We start from the raw sequence: 27,289 nt of genomic DNA on the forward strand, positions 1-27,289 counted from the left end.
GCCCGCACCCGGCCCCGGCCGGCGGCCTCCGCCAGGGCCAAAGATGGCGGCTCCCGCGCATCCGGTACCTCCTCTCCGGCGTCCGGCTGGAAACAGGGGGCGGGAGGCGCCCGGCCCCGCTCCGCGCCCTTGGCAGGGGCAGCGCCCGCTGCGGACATGGCGGCCTGGCCCGCCCTCCCCCTCCTCATCAACCTCGGCGGGTCGCTGCTGGGCTTCGCGGCCACGCTGACACTGATCCCGGCCTTCAAGGACCGCTTCCTCGCCGCCCGGCTCTTCGGCGAAGACCTCAACAAGGCCTCGCGGCGGCCCGTGTGAGTAGCGCTGCCCCGCCGGGCCGGCGGCGGCCCCGGGCCCGCGGCCGGCCGGGCTGACTCCCCGCCTTACCTCCCTTCCAGCCCCGAGGCGCAGGGCGTGATCAGCGGGGCCGTGTTCCTCATCATCCTCTTCTGCTTCATCCCCGTGCCCTTCCTGAGGTGCTTCGTGGAAGAGCAGTGCGCGGCCTTTCCCCACGACGAGGTGAGGCCGGCCGGCAGCACGGCGGGCACCGGCAGGGCGCGGGCACCGGTAACCGGGGTCCCATTCTCTGTCCCGCAGTTCGTGGAGCTCATCGGTTCACTCCTTGCCATCTGCTGCATGATTTTCCTGGGCTTTGCAGACGACGTGCTGAACCTGCGCTGGCGCCACAAGCTCCTTCTGCCCACCATGGCTTCCCTCCCGCTGCTGATGGTTTACTTCACCAGCTTTGGGAACACGACCATCGTGGTGCCGAAGCCCTTCCGGGTATTGCTGGGCATGCACTTGGACCTGGGTAAGTTCCGAACCACCAGAAGCCGCCAAAACTCACCGAGATCGCTGGGCAATGGATCCTCGGGCAAAGCAGGAAGCGAGCGCTGGGGCGAGTTGGAGCGGGGCCTGCTTCACCTGCGAATACTAAAGCGCTCGCTCGCTCTGATCCGCAGGTATCCTCTACTACGTGTACATGGGCATGCTCGCGGTGTTCTGCACGAACGCCATCAACATTCTCGCCGGAATTAACGGAATCGAAGCAGGGCAGTCGCTGGTGATAGCTGCTTCCATTATCGTGTTCAACATTGTGGAGTTAAACGGTAAGGAAGATAACATACGCATTTTCGAGTGCAAAAATCAAAGGGAGATGGAATCTAGATTTCAATAGCTGGTATTACTAAAAATCAACCAGCCCTGCCTTATCACAAACATATTTTTTTTTCCTTTTTCCTATAGGGGATTATCGAGATGATCACATTTTTTCTCTCTACTTCATGATTCCGTTTTTTTTTACCACGCTGGGGCTGTTTTACCACAACTGGTAAGAGGATGGACATTCATTGTTTCTTCGGAAACATCCTTTCCCTTTACTTTCTCCCTTTTCAAACAAAAAACCTCCCCACACTTACTGATGCGCAGGTGGGACGCTGGAACGTAGAACCAAGAAAGCCAAGAACTGACAAAGCACCGATGCACTGGTAGCTTTTCTTTTTATTAGAACGATTCTAGTCATGCCGGCTCACCAAAATGCACAGAATATGCTCCCTCGCAGGTCTCGCTAGCTGTTTTTTCATACCTTATTCGCTGCAAGTCAGGTTGTGGGTCCCAGTCCCGCAGTTCTTAGCATAAATACCCGCAATTGTTGTTCTTACTGCATGGATCTGCTGCAGTTCACTCTTGGCGCCCGACCTGCCGTGTGGGAATACGTTCAGTGGTTAGAAAGTGGTTTTTGCAGCAACAGCCATCATTTGCCTTTCTGCCCTGTGGATTGCAGGTACCCGTCGCGAGCGTTCGTTGGGGACACCTTCTGCTACTTTGCTGGCATGACTTTCGCCGTGGTGGGGATCTTGGGGCACTTCAGCAAAACAATGCTGCTTTTCTTCATCCCGCAAGTGCTCAACTTCCTCTACTCCTTGCCTCAACTCTTCCATGTCATTCCTTGTCCCCGTCACCGGCTGCCGAGGTAATGTACCCGAGTGACCTATAACGGGACCACAGGTTGTGCCTTTTATCTCCAGCACCAGCTTCTCGAGAAAGGTGGTGGTAGGAGCCCTTTTTAAAAGCCATCCAAGTAAGCTTCATGGTTAAAAGTTATCTGGCTCGCTCTGCCAGCTGTGCTCAAGTCATGCAGGAGAGGTTTCTGTAAGAAGTTAACTTTTCTGACCACCCCACCCTCCCAGATACAAGAGAGTGATTTTTAGTAGTGTTATAGTATGGTTTTTCTCAGCTCCAAGACTGAGAGAAACTGATACAGGCTGCTTTTAATGCTGTTGCAGTGGGATCTGCTAAGATTTCAGAGCAGCGAGCGTTCTGTGGCACTATGCCATATCAGCAATTTTTGCTCCACATATTAGTCTTCTATTTTATTTTTACAACTACGAAGCTTTATGGGTATACTGGGGCTGTGGTGGGGAGGAATCTCCTCCCGACTGAGCCCAGTCTGAGGGACTAGGTATCGGCAGCTGCTGTTAAGCATATTGGATTATTCCTGCTTTTTGCACCACCGGAGTTCTCTCTCAACTACTCAGCTATGGCTCTAAGTCTGCTTACATAGGACCCCTCTGTCTCCTTGCTCTATCCGGACTAAAATTCTAATGTTTCTTTTAGGCTCAATCCTAGTACAGGGAAGTTGGAGATGAGCTACTCCAAATTCAAAACTAAGAGCCTCTCTGCCCTGGGAACATACATTCTGAAGGTAATAATCTGGAAAACGTTCAAAATCCAGGTGCATTTTGAGGTGGTGATCAAATGCAAGAGGAAGAGAAGGGGAGGGAATGTAAAACTTTTGGGCTCGCTAATTATTTCCTGGCTCAAATACAGAAGAAACTATTCTGCTTAGTCTGTCACCGTTCCTTGCGATCACTTGATTGTGTTAACGGTCAATCTTTCAGAATAACCACGTGTAGCAGTGGCCCAGGACCATCATGAGCCTGTCCTGTAAGAGCATGAGCCAGGCTTCAGGGATGGTCCAGCAACAGGGATCTTGAGCAAAACCAGCCGGTGAGCACCAAACGTACCTGGTGAAATAGCGTGCAATATTTCTTTCCCCAGGCAGTCAAGATCCTGCACATAGTAGATGTGAGGAGTGGAACGGATGAAGATGGCGAATACACAGAGTGCAATAATATGACGCTTATTAACTTTGTTATAAAGCTGATCGGACCCACCCACGAGCGAAATCTCACACTCCTGTTGCTACTCATTCAGGTTAGACAAATAATTCCTCCGGTAGAAAGGCGTACTCTGCAATAGAAACAGATCCAAATCAGGCTCAAGGGGAAAGGGGGAAGTAAAGTATCACGTTCTTCACACAAGATGCAGTCGAGCTGAGGAGAATCAGAGGTTTACATAGCTCAAGGAGGAAACATCCCTCCCTCCTGGAGGCTGAACAGGGCTTATCAGACTACGTTGGGGCCGGGGGAGGACAGGGAGTACATACCCTTGATGTTGAGCCCGGTCACAGCAGAGAAGTCTTGGCAGCGCCTTCTTGTAAGGATGCTGAATTGCAGCTTTGACGCGAGGTATTTTGCATTACAGACCATAGGGTTTACGGTATAATACAGGCTCTTTAAGAAGGAGAGCGTTGTTCCCAACCGTTCACCTTCTCCCCTTGTTCTCACAGTGTGACTGTGTGCAGGCACACGCAGAAACCCCCTGCAGATAACTACAGTTCTCAGACAAAGAACGAAGGACTCTGGCCAGACTTCTGCCTTTCATCTTTCTGTACCTGAAACCTTTAGCCTAAGTGTTGTTATTTAATGAAACGACGCATGCTGGAAAGCATAGCAAATCCACCTGGAAAGGAGGGATCTGCCAGCCTGTAAACTATTTAACACTGTTTCCATTCTGTCTGATTTTTATCTAGGTCCTGGGCAGTACGATTGCGTTTTCAATCCGGTACCAACTGGTGCGTTTGTTTTATGACGTCTGACGGGGCTGCTGGGAGCAGGGGATAGAGTTATACCTGCCAGTTGATTTTCTCCAATTGCTGACCAAATGATTCAACTGATCTTACTCTGGCCCTCTGAGAACCTCAGGACACCTGCCAAAATGCAAGCAACTACTCTGCGTGGGCCGGCCTTGAACTGTAATTTTTTTTTTTTTTGTATGTGGAAGGCTTTTGTCCAATTCTGCTGACAAAAGAGAGTCTCTGCTACTTGGACATTACGGTTCCTGGGAATACTGGGAAGTAAGTGACCCAAATGTTTACTCACAGCACTTAGGGAAGGTGGGAAAGGAGAAATCTCTGTACATCTAACAAGCACATTACCGTTCCCCGAGAGAGAAAACGGAAACTTCAGTTTCAGTGAGAGTCTATACAGGAGAGCAAGTAAACCAGAATCCTCTCCTGATTTCTCCAGTCCTATCTTTGGTCCGTGGACACAGAGTAACATGTTATAAACCATACTCAAAACTCAGAGCGCTCTGAGAATAAAATAACTCGTGGTACCCTTTCCCCTTCAGTGCTTTGCCTCGAGAATATTGACAGGCAGTGAAACCAGGTTACACGGTACATCTCTGGCCTTCCACGCTGCTAGGAGGCTGATCATTTCTGCACTAGACTCCCTCCTCTTTCGCAGCTCCCAGGAGTGTTCCTGCCGAAGGGCTTTTATTTCTGAACATCTTTATCATCTGTCTTCCTGCCTTCCTTTTTGGAACAGGACACGTCTGGAACAGGCTAGCAGAGTAAGGATCGCTGTGTCCTTGTCTAATGGAGGACATCAGTAAAAGCCTTTTATTATTGTGGAACTAAAACCCTGCAAGCTACAATTACCTTTTCCTCAAATACAAGTCGTTATATAGCAGTATCTGGCACCATAGTGCACCACAGAATTGCTGCCTACCTGACAGAAAAAAACCCACATAACAGCCATCGGAATACCAGGCTAAAGAGTCCGCTTGAGAATACCAGGAGCGAAAAGCAAAACAATGTAACAGCACGGACAGGGATACTGAGATGGGTGACAGCAGAAGTTGCGGAGTCCCGTACTTTAATGGACACAAGGCCGCTGCACTTCCACACCCTCAAGTCCAGCCAGTAGCAAGGCTGGGAACGTGTTCCTGGTAGGCAAAAACACACATGTCCAGCAACACTGATCAACACAGAAGACACTCAGCACTCAAACGTGAATGGGATGAGCGTCCAAATCCTCTTCCTCCTCTCTAGCCAATCAGTTTGGAAGGCTACTAGTATATTCATATAAACACATCTGTGTACGCATGCACATTTCGAACCCCTTCTGTAGCTGGCCTTAAACGCTCAGTCTGTCCAGTAACTAACTGCTGCATTTCCTGGCACCGGGGCATACGAACACCCGAGGTCCACAATGCTACTCTACTTGCTGTTACTCAAATCTTTTCACCTAGAAAGCAGAGAGAAATTAATCTCTGCTAACTGATCCAGATGTGTGGCATTCCAGTAGCCAACTCTGATGCCCACCCCGTTTTTCTCCAGTAAGCTGGCTTAGGCCTACCTCCAGTCAGCAACCTGCTGACCCTGATCTCTCCCGTATCTGGCACTAGACACCTGGCTCCAAAACCTGTTATTCTGCTCACTTTAGTGACCACACGCACCGGCATTCCACCATAGCCTGGCCGCCCCTCTGCACATGCTCCAGTATTCCCGTTTGCTGGTACCACAAATACACTGGCACCTGTTCCCTGATGTCGGTTGCTGCCATTTAGTCCTCCGGACATACATGTATGCAGAGGGTTGACAGTCCCCTCACCCTCAAAAAAAAAAGCTAGAAATGGAGTTTAGTGAGACAGGACAGACTGCAAAGATAAAGGCTACCACCCAGCAACATGTTCATGCATGACCACCTTCTTCACCCCACTTCTCCTTCTATGTTCCCATGTTTTTTCCTCCCAGTCTGCTTTGACTTTTTCCCTGCTTTTGGTGCTTCCCTTGAACAACACAAAAATACATCTCACACGTTCCCACAATCCCCTAAAAAGTATCTCACGGTCGCTGCTCTCCCCCCGTGTGCCACTGTAAGCCCTACAGATGGGGGTCCCCTTGCTCTGCGGGCATCCCGGGACCCCCCCACCTCACCACGGTGGGAGCCAGGCCGGGGCCCAGGGGCGATCCAGTTCCTCAAAAACCCCTGGAAGCGGCCCCGCCGGGGCAGCATCGGGCTGGTTCCGTCGTCGGCGTGCCCCAGTCATCGGCGTGCCCATCCACCATCGCTCCCCCAGCCCTTCGGGTCGGTTACCCTGAGGCGGCCCAGCCAAAGCTCCTGACACAGAACCGCTCTGGAGGCCTCACCGCCGCCTGTCGGGACTCGCGCTGGCGCTTGGGCCGCCCACGGGTGGGCGGGAAGCACGGGGCCCCCCGTGCGCCACAGCCGGCGCTCTCAGCCGGCGGAGGCCGACACCCGCGGCGTGCCCGGCCCCTCCACTGACAGCACAGCGGCCCCGAGGCACGGGCAGGCCCGCTGCCACCGCGCCGGTCCCCTCAGCGCCCCCCCCGCCGGCGGCGCGCACTAACGGCCTCAGCCGGTATGAATTTGGCGCCTTACCTTCTCATTGGCCGGTCTCCGCGGCCAATGGACTCGGGGCAAGCGCGGTGGCATCGCACGGACGACCAATCCGCGAGAAGTTTCTTCCGGCAGAGGTGCCAATGGCGAGGCGCGGCAGCGCTGTCCAATGAGCCGAGCCCTACTTTGCGGAAGGTTATAAAAGGGCTGGGGGCGAGGCCTCCCGCCTCACTTCACCGCGGCGCTCCGGAGGGAGGACAGCGCCCACAGCGGACCGAGGCGCCATGTCTGGCCGTGGCAAGAGCGGCGGTAAGGCCCGAGCGAAGGCCAAGTCTCGCTCGTCCCGGGCCGGGCTGCAGTTCCCCGTCGGGCGCGTTCACCGGCTGCTGCGGCGCGGGCACTACGCGGAGCGGGTGGGGGCCGGCGCCCCCGTTTACCTGGCCGCCGTGCTGGAGTACCTGACGGCCGAGATCCTAGAGCTGGCGGGCAACGCGGCCCGCGACAACAAGAAGACGCGCATCATCCCCCGTCACCTCCAGCTCGCCGTCCGCAACGACGAGGAGCTCAACAAGCTGCTGGGCGGCGTCACCATCGCGCAGGGCGGCGTCCTGCCCAACATCCAGGCCGTGCTGCTGCCCAAGAAGACCAGCGGCGGCGGCACGGGCCCCAGCAAGGCCGGCAAGAAGGGCAGCGGGCAGCAGTCGCAGGAGTACTAGGCCGGCCGGTCGCCCCGGCACCACACAAAGGCCCTTTTCAGGGCCACCCCCATTGCTCATCGGGAGAGCTGCGATCCGCGGGGGGGACGGGGCGGGGGGTGAACGGACACCCGCAGCGGGCTGGCGGCCGGGCGCAGGGGCAGCGAGGAACCGGCCCGCTCGAGTCCGGTCAGAAAAACTGAACAGGCGAGCTGCTCCGTAAACACACTTGCACCGGTGTGCGTGTAATTTCACTGTATTTATCGCCTGTTACATTCAATGGACATTGCATAGAAAATAAAACAATGCTTCATTTCTAAAACGGGACCCCAGTAAGGTGCCATTTCAGTGTTTCTACAAGGCACTGTAAGGCATGAGCCCCACCAAGAGAAGAGCAACCCCCTACCAAAAACGGTACCCAGCTTCCAGCAAAAGGAAAGGGTAAAGAGTTGCAGAGAAAGGCACGAGAGCCTGAATTTGGGCTTCTCTTCCGCTCCCCCTTGACTGGTTGGCACAGATGAATGACTGTCTCGGATCATCCACGCAGGTGAGCGTACAAGGGAAACCGGACTGGCTGTCCACTTACTTCCCCGTTTGTTACTGGCCGATCGACAAATTTGCAGTGAAAAACTGCAAACCTAATTCCTTACCATAACCTACGATGGACACAGCATCTGTGCTACTTTACTATGGGGAATCTAATAGCAGCCTTCAGATGAGTGAACAGGCCCAAATAATAATGGTGACTACTGAAAGTACTTTGGTACTGTCAGCACAGTACAGCACTTCAGTACAGTCAACGATGCCGCTCTGATGATCCATCTGTAACGAGTGCCTTGCTCCTAAATGAATAGGAGAACGCTTAGACTAATTTTATTTTTTCTGTTTCAACTTCCTAGCTACAAGAATTGTTGAAAAACTTCATAGAGATACTCTGCAATTTAGAGAAATGCATAAGGGGGTGAAAACCCTGAACAGCATAAACTACTTGAGTTAGTTAGCTTAGTATTTCAAGTTTTTGTGCCCAAACATCCAATAAGACCGCTTCACATTTAAACAAATCCCTTCCTCCAAAAGGGGATGATAGTGTAGCTGCAAAGACTAGCGTCATAGCAACTGTGCCAACCACACCAGAGGTTTAGCGGGCATCGTTGAGCTGCCTCGCCACACTAAGGATATGCTTCGCTCCCTTGCTCAGAAGTAAACTGGCTAGTTCAACACCAAGGTTCTCTGCAGCTTCCTGGGCCTGACCAGGGACGTTCTTGGCTGTGATGCCAACACGCTGCACATCGTCATTTGGTCCATCTTCACTCTGCAAACGTAAACACCTGAATGTAAGGCAGCAGGAAGGAGCAGGCAATGAACGGTTTGAGCCACACGTGGAACAGGATAAAATCTGGGGTCCGAGGAGCCTCAAGAACAGTGCGCTGTTACCGTTTCCAAGGAACCAGACCAAAAGTAATAGATTTCAAGAGGTCTGGTATTGTCATTCAGCTTCAGGTTTGGATTTTGAAGCCACCCACGTACCTGTTGGGGATAATGAACGCTGGTCTGCATAGTCTCCTTTAGGCTGTCAGATCCATCCAAACTGTAGACTGCTCCTGTCAAATACAACTTGGAAAAGACATACAGAACGGATTAATACCGCATTATCAATCAGAAAGCCAACTACGCCCTTTTAAAACAAAAAACAAAACCAAAACCCCAACCAGCCACGTGACATTCAAAGCTAAGTCTGGAGGGGAGGCCTTTGTAGTGCAGAGGGATCAGCAAGGATAGCAGTGGAATACAACTATCAGAAAAGCAATCCCTGTTAGGGAACAGGCGACTTCCCAAGGAGAAAGATCAAATTTTTTCTAGCTTCCATCTCCTTAACCACACTCCGTTGTGTAAAAACACTGATTTTCTGGGGTCAGAAGTGAGGCTTTCAGATCTCAGGGCAACACTACCTTTAAAGAAGGGAGTGGGGTGGAAATCTGGTACGTATTGTACGGGGATTTTTCTAGAAGCCTGAGCTTCAGTAGCCAGACCCGTTCTCAAACTCCTGCTTTGGACACAAACCACGAAGGCTTCAGTCAGGAGCCGATAAAGGTATCTGCCGGAGTTGCCTTCAGGGAAGGATCAGGGAACGTACATGCACTGGAATAGGTTTTCAGAAATAACACCAGATAAATATCAAGTACTCCTCACCTGGCCATCTTTCAGCACGGTGTTGACAGCGACAGGGACGCTACATCCACCCTCCTAAAACAGAAAGCAGCTGACACTGGAGGCTCCTACCAGACACATTCAAGGCTTTTCAAAGCCTCTGAAAAGTTTAGGCTGCACACAGCCCTGCCCAGCGCTCCTCAGGCCCGTCTCGATTCAGAACCAATTTCTACTTCGCGGTTTTAGGAAAGTGTAACAGGTTTCCCATGCTATGGCATCGGGTCAACCAGCAGAGCAGTATTTACGGCTGCAGGCAGAAGAGCGAGGACACCACACCTACCAAACGTTTCATAAAGGCTCTCTCGGCAATGCAGCGTAACACGGTGTCTGCATCATGCAGGGCAGATACCATATTCAGTGTCTCTTGGTCTTTGGCACGAACTTCCACTGCTAAGGCACCCTATAAGAAGAAAAAGAAACACAGAACACAATCATAATTCCTCAGCTTCATCCATCTCTGTGTGCACTCAGCGTTGATCATGAAACAGAACTCAGGCTTGGATGCGTTTCACTAAGGGAGTGATGTTTAGACGTTTATAGAAATGAATTACAAGACAATTCACTGGTTGCAGAGCCATCCTACAGCAGCTGCTGTAAAGGGAAGACTTGACCTGACTTCAGCCAAGTGTTCAAGATCATGCTGTCACCTCAAACCGTTCCAGAGCCTCTCTCGGTTATGACTGCATACGTAGAAACACCCACCCCAACGTCCCTTTAGGACAAGAAGGCTGGATAAATCCAAACTTCCCAACCTTACCTCAAGATAAAGAGCAAGTGCTGAATGACTAACAGTGACAAAACAATTATTTTCCAAAACGGAAACGAGACGGGGGTGGGGGGAAGGAACTGCACCCTGGCAAACGCATGATGAAAATCACAATTTCAGACTGAATTTGCAGATTTATCACCTGTGACCACTAATGCATCGCCAGCTCGGGTTTCGCAAGTTTGGCCCCCGCTGTGCAGCCCTGTGCGAGCTCGGCCGCACGGCCAGCACAGGCCTGCCTGCCTGGAAACAAGAGCTCTGAGAACGCGCTCCAAGGCAGGTGTTTCAGCTCCACCCTACGGGAGTCAGGACACCGAGCGTCACAGGGCGAAGATACCGCAGTGATTCTGCACCATTATGCCGGTACAGCGCAACACTGACCCTGCCAGAGCCTGCCCCATATCTGCTGGGTCGTCCCAGTGCAGCTGTGACGCGTTAGCTTCACCGTTTACCGCTTTTCCATTACTGATAGAAATCTGCCCCCACCACACCGGGTAACAAAGCCGACTACCATTCTTCCCACACGCTGTGCCTAAAACAGCGTGACGGCCAACAAAAAGATCGATGCAGTGGTTCTTTGGCAACCGACACCCGAGAAGTATTCGGCACAATTAATCACTCTGACACATCATACTGCTGCCAGCTTCAACACGCAGCACGGGTTACAACACAGAAGTCCTAACGTACCTGTCCAACAGCGTACAGACAATCTTCAGGGCTTAGGAGCTGGAAGAGAGTAACGTCAGAGTCAGCTCAGGTTGCGCTGTTCAGAGTACAGGAGGCGAGAGACAAATTCTAGGCTCACCTCTAACATCAGCTGCTTTTGCGCCTGACCAAAGAAATATCACCTCCCCCTTCCCATGCCTCAGGGCTTCCACCCCCATTTTCTTTCACCTGGACTCTAACACTTTGCGAATTAGAAAAATCTTACCAACAGAAAAATCTTAGTCACACACACCGCTGTGCTGCTGGACTCGTGCATTGTGAAATGCTGGGAGACGATCAGATTACAAACTGTTATTGCACCACGGAAAGCTGAACAGTATAAATTTCTGTGCCAAGAAAACAAAACCAACCACCACCAACAAAAAAAAAATCCTCCCTGAAGTGCATCGAATCACGAGCTAAGGCGGCGATGGGTTCAGCAGACCGCATGCTCATCTTTGACGGGACGACCGCAAGGTCTGAAAGGCACCCAGCTGACGGTTCGGCAGAGAACGACGCTGGCTGCTCCTCACCTGGCCGATGCGATTTTCCCAGCCCATTCTCCTCAGCCCAGCGGCAGCCAGGATGATGGCGCTGAAGTCTTCCTTCTCATCTAGCTTCTTTAAGCGGGTGTTTAAATTCCCTCTCTGTAGAAGCGATTAAGCAAGCATAGAAAGAGCAGGCACAGTCCTATAACCACGCTTGAGTGCGTTTACAGAAAGTACCGAATCCAACGGCCTCCAAACGAGAATCAGAGTGCCACTCTGACGGAAGCGTTCGACACAGACAACTGTTTCTTTAAACAGAATTTTGCAGAGCATTCAAGCATTGACTCTCACAAGTTGTATGTGTCACTCAAGCACGCTATTAACGCACAACACCAACTTCTTTTGCATAGCAGGGAAGGAGGTCTGAAGTAACCATGTCTTTTACCACTAGGTCGGCGGCCCACAGTGGAACTAGTGGCCCAAATCGCGTTCCTGGTATCGGGAACCAACTGGCACTTGGCCACGCCGCTGTGACAAACACACGGTGGGCACCCATCGAGTAGTTTTTCGAACATTCCTTAATGTACAAATTCATCTGCCACCCGAGTTGCAGATGAATAATAATAATAATAACGAATAATAAGACAGATTAAGGCCGGCCCCTTCTCCGCAGCCTCATGAGAGACCAGGGAACAGAATGGGTTTTGGCACGCTGAGCCCCCTCTCCGAATGGGCTCATGGAGGGCAGCCTTTTAGGAGGCAGTTTGTTTTTCTAGGTCCGGGGCTATCAATCAGCCTTGATTCTAGATTTCACATTAAATTATATTCTCCCATTTGTAGCTTTACCCAGCTCCCACATTTTGCCAGAAAAGGATACAATATCCCTGAATTCTAAGTGAGGGAACTTCTTTTTGAGCTGGGCGGCTCTCCGAAGTGAACTGGTTCCAATCACACTGTGGGGAAAATAAAAGCAATGAAATCTAGAATACTCCTACACTCACCTCCAGTCAGAGATACGTCAGAGCTTTCAAGGAAACAAACGACGCATTTTTTTTTATTATTTTTATTGAAATGAAGATCCAAGAACCTGCCAACGATTTATATCTCCTTACAAGAAACAAACCCGCTGTCTGAGGTTCAGCATAAAGCCTGGCTGAAGCTGGATGCAGGCAAGTCACTCCCGAAGAACCGATTTACAGGAGGTGCTTCTGGAGAGAAGCCCCCAGCCACCGCCACGGACTGACGAAACCTCATTTAACGACCACACCACTTGTCACAGGAAAAAAAAAAAAAAGACTCGACTGCCCCAAACTGAACCAGACATGGCCAGACAACTGTAGTAACTAAAATGGAAGGACTTCATCAATGACAGAAACGCGGCGGGAGGAGAACCTTTGGAAACAGTAGGGCGCATAACTGGAAACCACAAAAAACTGCCAGTCTGGGCAGTAAGCATTTCCTTTCTAGAGATGTACACTATTCGCTTTTCTTAGTGCCCTGGCACCTAAACCAGACGAGATTTTCCTGCTATCCAGATGCACAGAAGCGCGAGTCTATGTGTCACAGCTAGCTTGTTTCTTTTACTTTAACACAGGAAAAAAAAATATCTTTCTAATGGTTACCTTCATCTGAGTAATTTCACTCAGCTGTCTCAGACAAAAGTCTCCAATAACCTCTACGAAAAGCCAGGGAACACTAGTCAGGCAATTCAAAATGGAGAAACCCTTCATGCTCCCAGCAGAACCATAAGAAAATGACGCGGGGAAAAAAAAAAAAAAGAAATCGGAACTGGCTGGGTGAGAACAAGAGCGCAGTTCAGGCCCATGCAAGCTAAAATACCGCACCAGGCACCCCAGCTGCACTGCACGAATTCCCCTGCAGTATGCACAATACAAAGGAGCAGGAATTCACTCTGGGGGCTGGTAAGAAAAGGTCCAACTTGAGAAAACCACTGCAACTCAAGGGTGGCTCGAGACATCCAACCGCACTCGGCGTACAGCACTCCCGCGAGGCAGCATTGCTCTTTTCATCAAGTGGGTTTAGTGTCCCGTCTACGGAAAGCTCAGGGAAGGCAGTGTAAAACCACTACGGGACAAAGTAAGGCGATCACTGACTCGCCACTGGGAAGCATGAACCAACTCCTCCCTTCCGTTTTTGTACCTTTCCTCCCCCTCCTCTCCCCACTCACCTCTTTTCAGGAAGGAGGCTCAGTGTTTTCCCACAGTTTTTGGGATGAAAGACAACAGCATCAAGTGGATTTTCCCTTCTGCAAAATAACGCAAGCACAGAACGACTGAGACATCGTTTCATGGAAGGCCGTTAAGCTTAACGCCCAGAGGAACCGCCTCTGGCTCCAAAATACCCCATGACCATTGTAAAAGCAAGAAGTTCCAGCAAACCCCCTGGCTACAGAACACTAGGACTGCTCTAGCGTGTCCCGTTTCAGAGATTGTCCAGAGGGCGGTCAAACTTTGAACGCCTACAAGGACCTGAGCTGACTGCGCTTTCCTACCACTACCAACACGGTAAAATGCAAGTCCCTCGGAGGATCGAGCCTCGCGCCCATACTTACTTGCAGACTGCGCCGATGGTAAAGCCCGGGGGAAGAGACGTTGGCAGGTCCTTCAAGGAGTGAACCACAAGGTCAACTCTAAAAATTAAAGGAGAGTAATCACAGAATAGATGGTGGAGCTCACACGGTACCTACCGTAGGCCTGCAGGTCATCTACAGAAAAGTGTGAATCCTCCCTGGAAATTACTTTGGAGAAGAGGGAGGAATTTCTCCTGCATAGTTAGCACACACATATGCCCATTTCTCCTGCATAGTTAGCACACAAATACGTTAATAAATGTTAACACTAAATATGTTATGCAGCATGCTGACACCACCAAGCAAAGTTTTATTTTAAAAGAACGTACTTGCAAGCAGGAGTTAGCTTAGATTACATCCTCTCTGACGCACATGTAAACAGGAGAAAAACCTCACCAGGGCAGAACAAGCAACACAACTCCACTTAAAAATAGACGGCCTAAGCCCAGGGTAAAGAGGAGAATAAAATAAAAAAGTCAACAACACTGACTTATCAAAGGATTTCTTAGCCAGAGAGGTACCAGAGCAGTAAGAAACTAGATCACATACGCAGCAAGCCAAAGGTGTCCAAAGAGCAACACAAATGCCAGAGCAGGAAGAAAAAACAATGAGCTCTTACTCATTTCTTTCAAGTGCGTTTTCCAGCTCTTTGGTGAAGAGGCTCTTCTCCCCAATCTACACATAAACGGAGGAACACAAATCACAGAAGAAAAATTTGCAAATACATCAAACACAATTACTTCCTGCGCAGAGGAAGAAGAGAACCTTTACCTTGGAAAGTGCCGTATCCAAGATCTTGTCTCCAGTTGTTGACATGGCAACTGCTCAGAGAGAGAGCACAGGTAAAACGTGAGGCTTGGTCACAGCGTAGGACTAGATGGGAAATATCTATGTAACGTGTAACGAGCAGCGCAGCGCCACACAGTACCACGTGAACGCAGACTCAAGATAAATGTAAGAGCAGCTCAAATCTAGAAATACACTGCGCTCAAGACAAGTGAAATTTGGATTTCCTTCACTGTCCTCAAAAACAGAGCGAGGGGGAAGAGGGCAGGTTTTGGGAAGAGCTGACCCAATGGGAATCGCCACGGTCTTTCTCTGGAGCGCCACTAAACAGGTACTCAGCCGTTCTCTTCAGTGCAAGGCCGAGCTCCTGTTATTCCTGCGCTGTTGAACACCTCATGCCCTGGACAGGAAAATGTTCTAACGCATAGCGGGCTGCGGCCATAGCGACACTAGGTTAGAGCAAACTAACACCGTCAGCATGACACACGCAGATCTTCAACCGTCAGGAGCTTATAAAATCCACCTTTCTCGCCTAGAAGAAACCAGCAGCAGATGCTCAGCCACACAGCCTAACCGAATTCAGATGGCACTCTTAGATAAGCGGGGTCGAATCTCCTCCTCCTCGTGACAGCACTCTACACACACCTCTTGCACACAAAGATAAGTGGCTGGCTCCCGCTGCCGTCCACCCCATGGCAGCATCCAAGAAAACTTACCAATCTCAAAGTGGAGGTCGGGGTACAGCTCACGGAGCATCTCAACTACGCTGTCGGTCTGAATCCGGGCCAGCTGCAACGAAGCAGAAAGCAAAGCCCTACACAAAGAGTACATCAACCACACAGTAGCTAGAAAGCACTTTGCCATTCTTCAATGGTCAGGCATGCGTGACCGCTACACTGTTTAAATCAAAAGCATTAGAAATAAGTAGCCCCAAGTACAATCGCTCATATGTACAAACTCCTTGAACCATGTGAACTCATATCACGACCACAGCATTCCACCAAAGTGGCAGAATAACATCTCCCCGTGCCCAGCACTGCCGCGATCAAAGCACTAGCAAGGCAAAGCAAAGAATTTATTGAGTTAGAAAGAGCAACTAGAGCAGAAGACTGTCAGGATTCAGGCACTCTGCTCCCAGCTATGTTGTCAAGGTCACTAGCTGTCCCCCAGACAGAAATTCCACTTCTCGATACCACCTGGGCGCTTTAATTCACAGACAGTATTTACCTATTAACGCGAGGGGCTTGGTTTCACCTCTGCGGCTTGTGACTGCTGGAAGATGCCCGCATCATCGGGGCAGAAAGATAAGCCAAACCTCCCACGGCTCAGTGATGAAAGAACAAGACACATCACACGCTGGGCACCCTCTGCTTTTTCCAAGAGTACGAATTTTACCAACGCTGCAGGTTTTGGGAGAAGCCAATAGGATTTCACCAGGCCACTGGGAAATCTATAGTTACCGGCAAATATGAGTTACTTATCCTCCGTAAGACCAGAGCTCCGTAGAGGTTTTGCAGACAAACACACAAAAGTAACAGCTGCGGTCTGCAGGCATAGCAAGCAGCAGATCTTAGAGCAGTAAAACGCAGGAAGAACGCTCCCTTGCGTAAGGCCAACAGAAGCGAGTAAAACATAAACAGAATTACACCAGCAGAGTCTCGTTCCGCACACAGGCAGCGGCAGACTCGAGCAGCCGCAGGCGAGTTGCTGCTCTCCCACCGATGAGCTGTGCAGCCCGGGGCACACCTTTGCCCGCAGCACCGTCGTGCCCCACACGCAGCTGCTTCCCGGCGCAAAGCGCCGCAGAGCCGCGGGTCAGGGAAAGCGGCAGCGGGCACGCCTGGCCGCCTCCCTCGCCCTCCCCAACGCACCGAATCCCGCCTAGGAGGCGCGACCCGAGCGAAGACGGTTATCGCGGCGCGAAGGCCCCGGGGGGGTTTATCTCCCTGGGCGAGGCCGCCCCGGGCCGGCGACACCCGCTCTATCTCTGGACGCGGCCCCTGCGGCAGCCGAAGCCGTTGGTCCCCGGGAGGGTTTCCTGGGGGGCCGTCGGCCGTTTGCTCTTCCCCGCCTCCCTGCAGGAGCCGCGCAAGCCTCGCAGGCGAAAAGCCCACAGCGAGATCCCCGTTACCGAGCCTCCCCCCCCCGTTACCTCAGCGGCAGCCGCGCTACCTGGAACCGACCGCCGCCCGCGCTGCTCGCAAACCGGCTTCGCGCCGTGTCCCGCCTACCTGGCTCCGGCGGGTGCCCACGCGGACGGCCCTGCTGCCCACGCCGTTCTCGCCGCCCTGCGGCGACGGCCGGGTCAGCGCCGCGCCCCCCGCCTGAGCCCCGTTCCCGGCCGCCGCTCCCGGCGCCGCCATGACCGCGCCTGTCCCGCAGCGCTCCATGGCCCCGCCCCGACACCCGCCGTCACGTCCGGCGGCCCACGTGACCCCGCCCGCCCCCGCCCCGTCACGGCGGCGGCGCTGAGGGAGGCGGCCCGGCCGCCGCCGCGGCACTCGGTGCTGGCAGCCGGTGCGTTTATTGCGGGGCTGAGGGACAGAGCGAGGGGAGCCCGTACAACGCGAGCGGGCGCCGCGGTCAGGTGCTGCGCTTGGTGTGGATGAGCAGCTCCCGCTGCAGGCCCGCCTCGATGGTGGCGGCCGCCTTTCCCGAGGGCAGGTCCGTGATGAGGGTGAGCTTATTGAAGACACCTCGACCGAAGTAGTCGGCAACAACGGAGAAGCCATCGTTGGAACACTTGAGCTGCCGGACACAAGGCAGCAGCGTCAGCAAAGGCCACCGTCCCCCTTCCCTTCACCCCCTGCGCTGGCAGCCTTCCCACGGAGGCCCAGCCGGCCCCTGGCTGTTCTGCTGGTTCAGCCAAGGCCTGCACCGGCGGCCTCCTCCGCTAAGGTTTGCCTGCTGTTCCGCCTCTTGTTTCAATCCTACATTTGAGGCGTGCGCTGAAAAGGTAACGAACAACTACCTTAAGCAGGAAAGCTACTCTAGTTCCCGCATGCATTGACACGTAGTTAATGCCCCATTCTGGACACGGGCCTGTTACAGCGGGTCCAGAGGAGGCCACAGAGATGATCAGCAGGCTGGAGCACCTCTGCTGTGAGGACAGACTGAGAGAGTTGCGGGTGTTCGGTTTTGGGGTCAGGTGAGTTTCAGGAGAGCAAAGGACCCTCTATGCCCCATATATAATGCAGTCACCCTAGTAGGGCCTAATGCCTCGCTACCACAGACAACGTAACCGTGTTTACAAAACCCTTTCAGCCTTACACTTCTCTACCAGCCTCTGGGGATCTGTAAACAGATCTAAACCCTATTTATTTAAACGTGATAAGACAGGCAACGTTACCCTACCTGATGCTGAAACTGGTCGTGCAGATCTCTCTTCTGCTCCTGGGCTCGGATCATGTCCATCACTTTGCGATTTTCTGGCATGCAAGTAGGACATTCTGAATCGCTCTCAGAGTAACTTTCAAAGCAGTGCTGGTGAAAGGAGTGACCGCACAGAAAGTGGACTGAAGGCAGCTCCAGGGCACTGGTGCAAATGCTACACTTGGTCTTCTGAAAGATCTTGGGACTGAGAGAGTGAGAGGAAGCAGAATGGTGAGAGACACAAAAGTGTATTTTTCCTTAGTAAAAGAAAACAACAGTTCTATCCTATATATAAGACAAAACACACAGTCCCGCACCTTGCTTTCAGCTCTTCGATCTCCCGGCGGATCCTTGTAGTTTCTTCTCGGTATTTTTGAATTCTCTGCTCATCCTGCTCTATCTGGCGGCTCTGCTTCTGCAGCTTGTTGACAAGATAATCCTTAATCACAGACAGTGTGGCTGTGGAGTTATGAGCCAGCGTCTGCACAACTGAGAGCAACAGAGATGTTAGTTTCAACACAAGCAAAAGCACTGCAGCTGCAGTAGTCCTAACCGATCGCTCTCCTGTAAAAGGCCACTTACAGGCAAAGACAATCAGCATTCTTACTGAATCGTGAGAGCTCAATTTCAGATTGACCTCTTCCAGAAACGGGTGACCGGGGGCATGTTTGGATAGCTATAGCTTGGAGCAGAAGAGGCAAAGCAAGGATCTCGTGGATTGGATTCCATTTCAACTTCTCCACCAAGGCATAGCAGGAATTTCAGCAAGCCCTTCACCTCCCCACACTGATGGAACAGAAATCATGTACAGACATCTCTATCACGGATCTTTTTCCCTAATTTGGGAGCTGTGACTGACATCACTTTTCTCTGCAGAGCAGGGAACAGAGTATTTCAAATGGTGGGCTCAAACTCTGTTGATACTTCTCTCAAATTTCTGATCTACAGAGAGTACTATCAGCTAGTTTGGGTTTGGGTTTTTTTTTCTGGGATGCCACGTGTTATTATTACCAAGCAGTGGAGGCATAAGATTCTTGTTCTCGATGTGTTTCAGCACCGCAGCAATATACTCTTTGCAGTCCTCCTCCTTCCGCGCAAAGTAGCCAAGAGCCTGTTCCCAGAGACAAGCCTCTTGGTCTCCATACAACTCACACACCTCAATCACCTTCTTGTACTGCTCATTCTGCATGTGGTAGTGCATAATCTGTTGGAAACTACAGGAGAAAGAGAGACGCATCAGCTGCAACAATCCATCTCTCCTTTTGACTTGTTACAGGGACCTCAGGTTTTCACCCAGCCACGCAATCCCCAGACATTCACACGGAAGCCAAGACGGGTCTGTGATTCAGCTCTCTACATAACTGCCCTGCTCTGACAACAAGATATCCTGAGTTACTGAAGAGGTCGTTACCACTGTAAGACAGCAACAGTTACGGCTCAGAAATCCCTGCAGTGGGAGGGGAGGGACAGGACTCTACAGACAAGAGCAACACTCACAGTTTGCCCTGCTCGTAGAGGTAGAGGACACCATCCTTGAAATTGTGCATCTGACATAAGACCAAGGCCTTATCAAAGACTGTTTTGAACCTTCCGCTCTTCAGGAGGGTGAGGGCTTCATTGTGCAGCTTCTCCTTGACCTACAGGGAAGGGGGAGAGGTCAGGTACGGCAACACACACAGAGAGCATTTCGCACTAAGAGCTGACAACAACTTGCAGCTCTTGCACAGGGACAGTTTTGCTGTTTGCCCTCTATCCCTTTTAAGCAAACAGGATGTGATTTCTTTTGCCCAAACAGTCAGCATCCTCAGAGATCTAGGCAAGCAAATAGAGCTGCTTTTGTGGAAGAGGCATCTGCCGACAGGGGTTGTATTGTCTGGAATCTGTTCTCAAATGAGATTCATACAAAACAAGCTCAGCCTCACTGAAAGGCGTATTCTCCCAGACAGCAGGTTGCTTTCCCATTTACGTGCCGGTTGCCCAGCACAGCATATGTACTGCCTCATGTTATCAGTGCCCATCTAGAAAGGCTATGGGTTGGCAGGAATGCAAATGGGATTCAAAGACACAAAATCTCCCTCTCAAAACACAAAACTGGAGGAACTCAAACCTGCTCATCTTGTTCATGTGCCCAGTTCTGGAGCCGAAGTTCCAGTAAAGTGTCATAGACACCCTGCGGAGAGTCAGCCTGCACCTCAGTCATGTGCTCCAGAAAAGCCTTCAGTTCCCGGGAGTTGTTTGCAAAGACTGGAATGAACTCCTCTGAATTAGCCTGTAACACAGACAGAAAAAGTGAAGCACCCAGATCAGTCTCAACCAGACCACTGCTTCTTCCCGGCCACGTGGCACACTCATTCCCAGAGTCTGTGATGTGACGGATACAGCACAGCGTGGGATGCCAATTACAGCAGGAATCAGTTCTGAGCAATAGCTTTAAGCAGTCTCTCGTCTCTGGGACCACCAGTACACCAGGACGGGGCTTCTCATTACACCTAGAACATCAGGCCTGCGCCACAAGGTGCGCAGGAGCTTGGCGCAAAGTCACTGCTCGAGAGCAACGACTCTCAGTCAGCGCAAACCGTACCTTTTTACCTTCCAGCATCCCAGGGCCTTCATTGTCTCCCGACGGCCGGTAATCAGTGCAAAGAATCTTCAGCAATTCTGTGGTCTCGTTAGGGACATGGTGCATCAGGATTTTACCATACCGCTTCATGTTACTCTCTGCTTGATCAAAAGGCAGTTTTCCAATGTAGCGCAAAGCCTCTTGGTAGTTCTGTGGAGGCAACCAGCAAAATCATCACGTGATGTCGGCCTCCGCTCTCCACTTCAAGGTCAGGACGGAAAGCACTGAAGATATGCTGCGAGTATGCCACAAACACTGTTAGCTCTGAGTTCTCACTCACTTCACTATTCCCGCTTGCTTTCCTCCTCAGGGAGGAAGACTGGCTGTGGTCCAGGGGAAAGAGAACGCAATTTAGATTCATCTCTAACGACCCTCCCTCCTCTTGAAAGGCACTGTAAAAAGCCACGTGTGCAACAGAACAAAGACGACCCTCCGACTACCACCCCTACTCTACTGCAGAAGCTGAAAGAGGAAAGCCAGCGCACAAGCGGCAGCAGGTGTTGTTACTGCTGCCTCAGCAGTCCTGTCAGCGTGCTAGGCACAGGGAAGAGGTCAGCAAAACGGTATGCCGACTAAAGAGGAGGCTAGAGAAGTGGTATTCTCCCCAGTAAGAACACGGGAGCAGTAACGTCTCCTCACCTTGATGTCCTCTAGCTGGATTTTGAGGTACCATTCATGATGTGCGTGCTTCTCCGCCAGGTACACAGCGTGGGAGTAGTAACCCGCTTGACGAAGCACCTTGATCGCCGTTTCCACATCAAAGTGGACCTCGCTCTCACTCGTCTACAAGAACAAAAGCAGAAGGATGGTCCCTCAGCAATATTCCCACAGTCCACAAGCGGAAATCATTTCTGTAAGAGGAGGAAAGCCAGAGCAGGGACGACTCAGTACCTCTTCTGCAAGGGAAAGGCCACAGGTGCAGAAAGGAAGTAGTCTAACTGTCTCTCACGTGCTTGCCAGCAAAAGCCAGCACAGTCCAGACTCAAATGGCAAGCCAGCCAAACCGAGAACGTAACCAGAGCTTGGAAATAAAGGAGCAACGACAGGGCTACTGAGGGACAAATCCATTCTTCTCTCTCTCTCAACAGCCCCACAGGAGCCAGTGTGCAACGTCACCGCGACCCGTTTTTAATTTTTATGACATAACACCTTTGCATGATTTCACCTTCCCCCAGTACCTTAATGAACTCCTCCAGTTTGGAGCTGTCTTTGAGTTTGGTATAGCAGTTCAGCAGAAGCGTAGTGTGGTCCGCATTGGCCAGGGACTGCAGGTGCAGCGTCTGCAGATAAGCGGTGAGGTTGTGGATACGCTGAGCATCCAGGAATTTCCGAATAACGTAAGACGGTTCCAGCTTCCCTATAGTTCTGGGAGGGGAAGAGTTACGTTACAAGAGACCGTATACCCAGGAAATCAAAATAAATGGGGAGATTAACAACGGAGCACAGAGATGCCTTAACTTCAGCAGGCACTAACCCACTTGGGACAAACTCAGCTATGCATCAGAAGTAACAACTGGTTGTGATGAAACTTCACCCATCCACACGTACGGCGAAACAAAGAACCCTCTACAAAGGCCACGATCGGGACGACAGTGACAGCACACAAGGAGTTAACCCTCCTTTAAAGGAGGCAGTGAGAAGATGGACTATGCTCTGCCCACAGCTAACTGGAAAGCCCAAAAGCCAGGGAACAGAAGCTGTGTTTTCCCTCATTTCAGTCGCATCACCCAAAGTCAGCTTTAAACATTCATGCCCACGCGGAGCAGTTCAGCCACAGTTATCCTGATGCTTAATGCAAGATGACAATAAAATACACGCTGACTCTTGCTAAACATTGGGACTCAAAAGTTTCAGTTCCCCACAAACCTAACCACTTTGTGGCATTTTAAAGAGACTGAAGTTTTCAGCAAGCCCCAAAACAGCCTGCTCCAAGCTCTAAAAAAAAAAAAAAAAAAAAAAAAAAGAGACGTTTTAAACTTGACATTAAGCTGTTTGAGCATTTTCCAAGAAGACTGCCATACATGGTCAAATCACATCATCCATCTGACCTAGAGCAATCCCTTTTTTCTAATGACGTCATCAGACCCCACTCCATTCCCGTGTGCCTTCATTATTCACATTTTAATGTAATTAAAGAGAAGAACTTTATCCTAAGATGTATGGAGCAGTTTTCAAGCAACTTTTTCTGAGGCTTTTAATCTCACTGACACGTTTCTCTCTGCTGGTAGAATTTTCACCTCGTGTGTTGCTTTTTTTTGTTTGTTTTGGTTTGCTTTAATTCCTAGGCTGAAACAGAGGTCGAGGCTTCCATAGCTCCTACCTGCCCGACCCCATCACAGCTCCACAGGACCCCTGCTTACCGGATATACTGCTGGATGGCTCCATCGTGGTTCCCCTTGTTATACAGATGATCGCCATACTGCCGGAAAATCTCTGACAAGCCATCACTGTCCAAGTGGTGGCTCTTGGCCAGGTTAATGGCCATTTCAAACAAGTTCTTTCTGAACAGCATCTGTTAAACACACGGTAAGATCAGTATGAGGGAAACACCACCCCACAAAACACGCCTCTTCTTTTTGGTGCTGTACACATACATGTGCTCGGGCTTTTAAGTACACCAAATGCCTTACAACCCTGGTTATGCTCTAAAGCTACTGGGTCACTTGTTATGCAGCTGAAATACCTGAACGGTTCGACTTTTCAGCCGCAGCGCCAGTACAGTCTTGCAGATATAGGGCAGGGACTAATAACAAAACGGACTGACATGCCTCGAGTTTGGTTTGTGTATCCTTCTCCTGCAGAACGTGAATCTTCCCATCTCTGGTCAGTACATACAGAGAACCCCACTCTGCCAAGACATCCACTATGTCATCGAAGATCGAGCTGTATGCGATGAATTTGTTGCACAAGTCATAGATATTCAGGACTTGTCTGTCCGAATTCTGTGCCTCGTTCCCAGCAAACTCTGACCTGGAGAGCAGAAGACAGTTTTGGAAAACAGGGAGAGCGTCACTTGAATTCGTGACACCTACACAAACTAGGGACATCCAGAGAGCAAGACAAAGGGGGTTCATTTGGGCGCTTAAACTAGGCGGACTCAGAGGCAAAACACCATGTATTTATAAACAAATTCCATCTATGCCTTAGACCGAGAAACTCACAGGACTGGAAAAAAAACCCCAAACCAAAACCCACTCATTCAGCATGCCTAACCGTGCTACTCTCGCAATAGAAGTTAATCCACATATGGGTCTGGATGGATCTTAACAACCTCTGACAAAGTTACATTCAGCCCCCAAGAGCTAACCTTCACAGGGAAGGAGGAAAAAGAGGGAAAGCAGGAAGCTGCAAGAGCAAAAAGAACTCATCTGTTCCACGGAGCCCTACTTTGGAGATGTCTTTTGGTCCTTGGAGACAATGATGAGGTACCCCCGATACCAGTGGACAATCAGCTTTTGTCCCTCGAAGGCAAAGCAGGGGCCACGTTCGTCTGGCTGATAAAGGTACACGCATTCGTTCCCTGCCACGATGAACTGGAGATCCTGGGAGGGGTCGCTGAGAGACGAACAGCGCAATCCACAGCCGTGAGTGTCCAGCTCCAGGTGAGGATAGTCTTTCACTGAAAGCATATAAGACTACAGAGGAAACGCAAGGTTTTGGGGATCGCTCCGCACTAGACTCTGAAGGCAAGGCAATTTGCAGGTCAGAGCCTCATTTTTCCCAATTGACTTCCCACCTGGATGTTCTCTGTGGTCACCACAAAGAGATGTGTTGTCTTGCCAGACTGTCGGAAAGCAAGGCCGGTAACCGGGTAACTGCCTTCATGTAGGATCTGGGTCTTACTGTGCCGGTCCCGAGTGATGTCTCCTTTTGTAAGGACAACGCTCCCATCCGCAAATCCTGGCAAAGGGGACAGACTGCACTGTTACTTACATGGCACACCTGAAACGCCATCCAGGGTAAGTTAGGGCAGCTCCAGTCAGCGACAACACTTTGCTCGCCAGCAACGTATTAAGTAATGGGATTACCGCCGGTTCTCGCGTGAAGGAAGCATGTGCCAAAACCCTGTTACGCCCATTAGGGTTCAGAGCTGGCACCCACCGGCACGCAGCACGTCACCGTTCCGCAAGGTTCAACTCGCTTTCCACACACAAACTTCACTCGCGGGTTATTTTTGTTTGAGTCTGTCTGTGTTTTATTTTACAAATAGCTTTCTCATCCACCAACTGCAACTATCGTTTTGATTCACTTCCTTATCTGAAACACGCTACACACTGTAAAAAGACTAGAGATTTCCTAAGAGCGAGTAAAACGCGTGGTTTTTCACAGCTTGCCAGCAGCCCCAGTCTGGGAAATTGCTCCAGGGTGGAAGGCCACAGCACACGTACAGAAAGCTTTTTGATTTCACTGCTGGGACCAACTCACTGAAAGCACTTGTAACCGCACAACATTTCTGCTCTTGGTCTGTCAGAAGTTGAGCACGAAATACTACAAAAGAATGGTTACACCCAAAAAGGGAAAGTGGCTTTTTTTCTTTAAAAAAAAAAAAAAAAAAAAAAAGGTTTCTATGCAGTGCTTGAAAAAAATCTCTCTGAAACATTAGATATCACAAACCCCATGTTTTTTCCTGCCCTACAACAAAAGCTAAATTTAGTACTAAGTTCAATAAATGCATAACTGTACTGACTGTCGTGGAAAGATGACATCACCTAGAAATACGTCTTCCCTTTTAAGTATCAAAGTTATTACTCTAATATATACAGACTCAGGCTAAATTTACGTATTTATCTTCTCAAGCTCTCTGACAGCGCAGGATACGCTATGTCTCTGTGAGAACAACGTAAAAACTGCGCAAAAAGAAAAACTGTCAGGGCGCTGATTTCTGTGCTATTTATTCATTTTCCTTACGTAAGGACTGTAAGGTTTTCCTTAAGCTATTACAGTTCGGTTTTACTTACCGATAGCCATGAAATTAAGGTTCTCGTGGACGGTGAGGCAGGATACAACTGTAGGCTTATTACCTGGTATCGCTGGAAAAATTCGCGTGCAAAGGGGATTGCCGCCATCTCGTTTCTCCAGGTTCCAGACTTTAACCTACAAACGATGACGGCCCAGCGTAAGCAAAACGCGAGGTATCAGGAGGGCAAGAGCCGGCACAATACATAACAGAACGAGCAAGCTACTCAAGGGAAGAAAGGCCGGCCAAGGTAACCGCTGTAGTTTTACAGATGGCCCGTAATTCGAAGGCGCTGTCCTCTCTTTGACTTACCAAGGGGTTAATGCCCTCCTCATCCTCCCCAACAGAAACCAGGATACTGTGCTGCTTCAGCTGGTACAGGTGCGTTACCCGCAGCTTGTAAGCTTGGAAACTGCTGAGCTGGAGGGAGCGAGGCAGAAACCAGATCTGCCCTTCCATATGTAGAGCACGGTTAAGGCACACAGTTAAGGGGGAAACCCGGCCCCGCCGAGCCCCCGGCCGGCCCCGGCGCCCGCCCCCGCCGCCTCCCGCAGGATATCCCCGAAGACGAGGCTGCCCCGGCCCGAGTCGCAGACGGCGATGCCCGGGGGCAGGGCGAAGGGCTTCCCGCCAGCCCCATCCGGCCCCGGCGGCTCCTTCACCGTCTCTCTGTCGAAGAAGACGAAGCGGCGCCACTGCAGGTAGGCGGCCATCTTGGGGACGGGCCGAGCCCCCGCGCCGCTCACGTGACCGCCCCAGCCGGTCACGAGGCAGAGCACGCGCCGCCCCGCCCCGCCCCTCCCCAGCAGCGGGGCGGGGGCGGCTCGAGGGAGCGATGCAGGGCGGGCCCAGCGCGCGGCCTGGGCTCCTCGGCGGCGCCGGGCCCGCGCCTCCCCCCCCGCCTGCCTTTCCTACCGGGGGATTTTTTGTTCCGGAAACCCGTGGATCAAAATAAAGGCAGTTCGACAGGCGAAGCCAAGCTGCGCACGCGGGCAGAGCATCATCGGAACTCACCCGCTACTGCCCCCGGCAAAGCGCGGCCGCCGCAGGCCGAAGGGCTCCCCGGGGAGACGCGAACCGTGACCCCAGGCCGTCCCCTCGCCGCCGCGCTCCGGCCTCCATCACCCGGCCGCGGCCTCGCACCCCACCGACATCCCTCCCCTCACCCGTCCTGCAGCACCCCCCGCAGCCCGCTCGCTGCTGTGGGGCGGGTGGATTAAAGAAAACCTCAGCTTAGCAGCCGCCAGAGAACAGCCCTGTTAGTTTATCATTTCACGCTGGGCTCACCTACGTTTCCCCTGTGGAATTTATACGCAGAGCAGGTGACGGCGCAGACACCTGAAAGCAAAACCTCACACGGATTTTTACAAGCCTGCAAAAGTCACTGTCCTTTGTAATGAGTTTCTTTCTCGTCTTCATTCCCTTTTCTTCACCCACCAGCACAGAAGAGAAAATGCCCCGAGTTTTATACAACTGTGCTCGAGTGCAGCTGCTCCGTATCAGGCCAGCTCCAGCTGAAGAATCCAACAGATGTAAGAACTCCAGGATCTGCTAAATCAGACACTCCGCATAGACAATTACTCCTGTGTTTACACCAGACAATTACCTGTGAGGTTT

The 27,289-nt window shown here is 51.4% G+C and overlaps 4 protein-coding genes across 6 annotated transcripts; 2 read left to right on the forward strand and 2 right to left on the reverse strand.

Annotated features, from left to right (window-relative positions):
- The first annotated feature begins 16 nt into the window (after positions 1-16).
- On the forward strand, positions 17-4,010 carry DPAGT1 (dolichyl-phosphate N-acetylglucosaminephosphotransferase 1). Its single transcript, XM_063355117.1, has 9 exons — positions 17-311; positions 396-516; positions 595-808; positions 960-1,106; positions 1,243-1,327; positions 1,781-1,969; positions 2,614-2,701; positions 3,058-3,213; positions 3,872-4,010. Exons 1-9 carry the CDS (start codon positions 157-159, stop codon positions 3,935-3,937), a joined length of 1,221 nt encoding a protein of 406 aa, XP_063211187.1. The 5' UTR covers positions 17-156; the 3' UTR covers positions 3,938-4,010.
- A 761-nt stretch (positions 4,011-4,771) lies between these two features.
- Positions 4,772-7,298, forward strand: LOC134524871 (histone H2A). The gene has a single exon (XM_063355121.1). The coding sequence runs from the start codon at positions 6,770-6,772 to the stop codon at positions 7,199-7,201; it is 432 nt and encodes a 143-aa protein (XP_063211191.1). The 5' UTR covers positions 4,772-6,769; the 3' UTR covers positions 7,202-7,298.
- A 122-nt stretch (positions 7,299-7,420) lies between these two features.
- HMBS (hydroxymethylbilane synthase) lies at positions 7,421-17,113 on the reverse strand. 3 transcript variants are annotated; one of them, XM_063355118.1, is made up of 13 exons: positions 16,955-17,113; positions 15,440-15,512; positions 14,709-14,758; positions 14,557-14,612; positions 13,920-13,997; positions 13,536-13,613; positions 12,225-12,300; positions 11,393-11,506; positions 10,842-10,880; positions 9,669-9,788; positions 9,371-9,424; positions 8,708-8,794; positions 7,421-8,492 (listed from the first exon to the last, which is right to left on the reverse strand). In XM_063355118.1, the coding sequence occupies exons 1-13, from the start codon at positions 17,111-17,113 to the stop codon at positions 8,319-8,321; spliced, it is 1,158 nt and encodes a 385-aa protein (XP_063211188.1). In that variant the 3' UTR covers positions 7,421-8,318. The 3 variants fall into 3 exon arrangements, with proteins under 3 accessions (XP_063211188.1, XP_063211190.1, XP_063211189.1); XM_063355120.1 differs by lacking the exon at positions 16,955-17,113 and adding an exon at positions 16,370-16,865; XM_063355119.1 differs by lacking the exon at positions 16,955-17,113 and adding an exon at positions 15,951-16,512.
- A 178-nt stretch (positions 17,114-17,291) lies between these two features.
- VPS11 (VPS11 core subunit of CORVET and HOPS complexes) lies at positions 17,292-26,428 on the reverse strand. The gene is made up of 16 exons (XM_063355110.1): positions 26,228-26,428; positions 25,985-26,129; positions 25,674-25,809; positions 24,452-24,615; positions 24,103-24,350; positions 23,484-23,685; positions 23,076-23,227; positions 21,894-22,080; positions 21,355-21,498; positions 20,677-20,865; positions 20,203-20,364; positions 19,593-19,732; positions 19,107-19,309; positions 18,413-18,584; positions 18,078-18,300; positions 17,292-17,471 (listed from the first exon to the last, which is right to left on the reverse strand). Exons 1-16 carry the CDS (start codon positions 26,383-26,385, stop codon positions 17,307-17,309), a joined length of 2,790 nt encoding a protein of 929 aa, XP_063211180.1. The 5' UTR covers positions 26,386-26,428; the 3' UTR covers positions 17,292-17,306.
- Positions 26,429-27,289: the final 861 nt, after the last annotated feature.

The sequence above is a fragment of the Chroicocephalus ridibundus genome, chromosome 18 (genome assembly GCF_963924245.1).
Source record: "Chroicocephalus ridibundus chromosome 18, bChrRid1.1, whole genome shotgun sequence".
Lineage (NCBI taxonomy): Eukaryota > Metazoa > Chordata > Aves > Charadriiformes > Laridae > Chroicocephalus > Chroicocephalus ridibundus.

What these genes read in the sequence shown, in the direction of transcription:
- DPAGT1 (XM_063355117.1), top strand. Translation starts at nt 157, where the DNA reads ATGGCGGCCTGGCCCGCCCTCCCCCTCCTCATCAACCTCGGCGGGTCG. An exon ending in CAACATTGTGGAGTTAAACG is followed by an intron (nt 1,107 to 1,242) that starts GTAAGGAAGATA and finishes TTTTTCCTATAG; the next exon opens with GGGATTATCGAGATGATCAC. An exon ending in TCCTGTTGCTACTCATTCAG is followed by an intron (nt 3,214 to 3,871) that starts GTTAGACAAATA and finishes ATTTTTATCTAG; the next exon opens with GTCCTGGGCAGTACGATTGC.
- LOC134524871 (XM_063355121.1), top strand. Translation starts at nt 6,770, where the DNA reads ATGTCTGGCCGTGGCAAGAGCGGCGGTAAGGCCCGAGCGAAGGCCAAG.
- HMBS (XM_063355118.1), bottom strand. Translation starts at nt 17,113, where the DNA reads ATGGAGCGCTGCGGGACAGGCGCGGTCATGGCGGCGCCGGGAGCGGCG. An exon ending in CGACCTCCACTTTGAGATTG is followed by an intron (nt 14,759 to 15,439) that starts GTAAGTTTTCTT and finishes CTCTCTGAGCAG; the next exon opens with TTGCCATGTCAACAACTGGA. An exon ending in ACTTAGAATTCAGGGATATT is followed by an intron (nt 11,507 to 12,224) that starts GTATCCTTTTCT and finishes TCGCTTCTACAG; the next exon opens with AGAGGGAATTTAAACACCCG.
- VPS11 (XM_063355110.1), bottom strand. Translation starts at nt 26,385, where the DNA reads ATGGCCGCCTACCTGCAGTGGCGCCGCTTCGTCTTCTTCGACAGAGAG. An exon ending in TGACCACAGAGAACATCCAG is followed by an intron (nt 24,351 to 24,451) that starts GTGGGAAGTCAA and finishes TTTCCTCTGTAG; the next exon opens with TCTTATATGCTTTCAGTGAA. An exon ending in TCCAGCTAGAGGACATCAAG is followed by an intron (nt 20,866 to 21,354) that starts GTGAGGAGACGT and finishes TTGCCTCCACAG; the next exon opens with AACTACCAAGAGGCTTTGCG.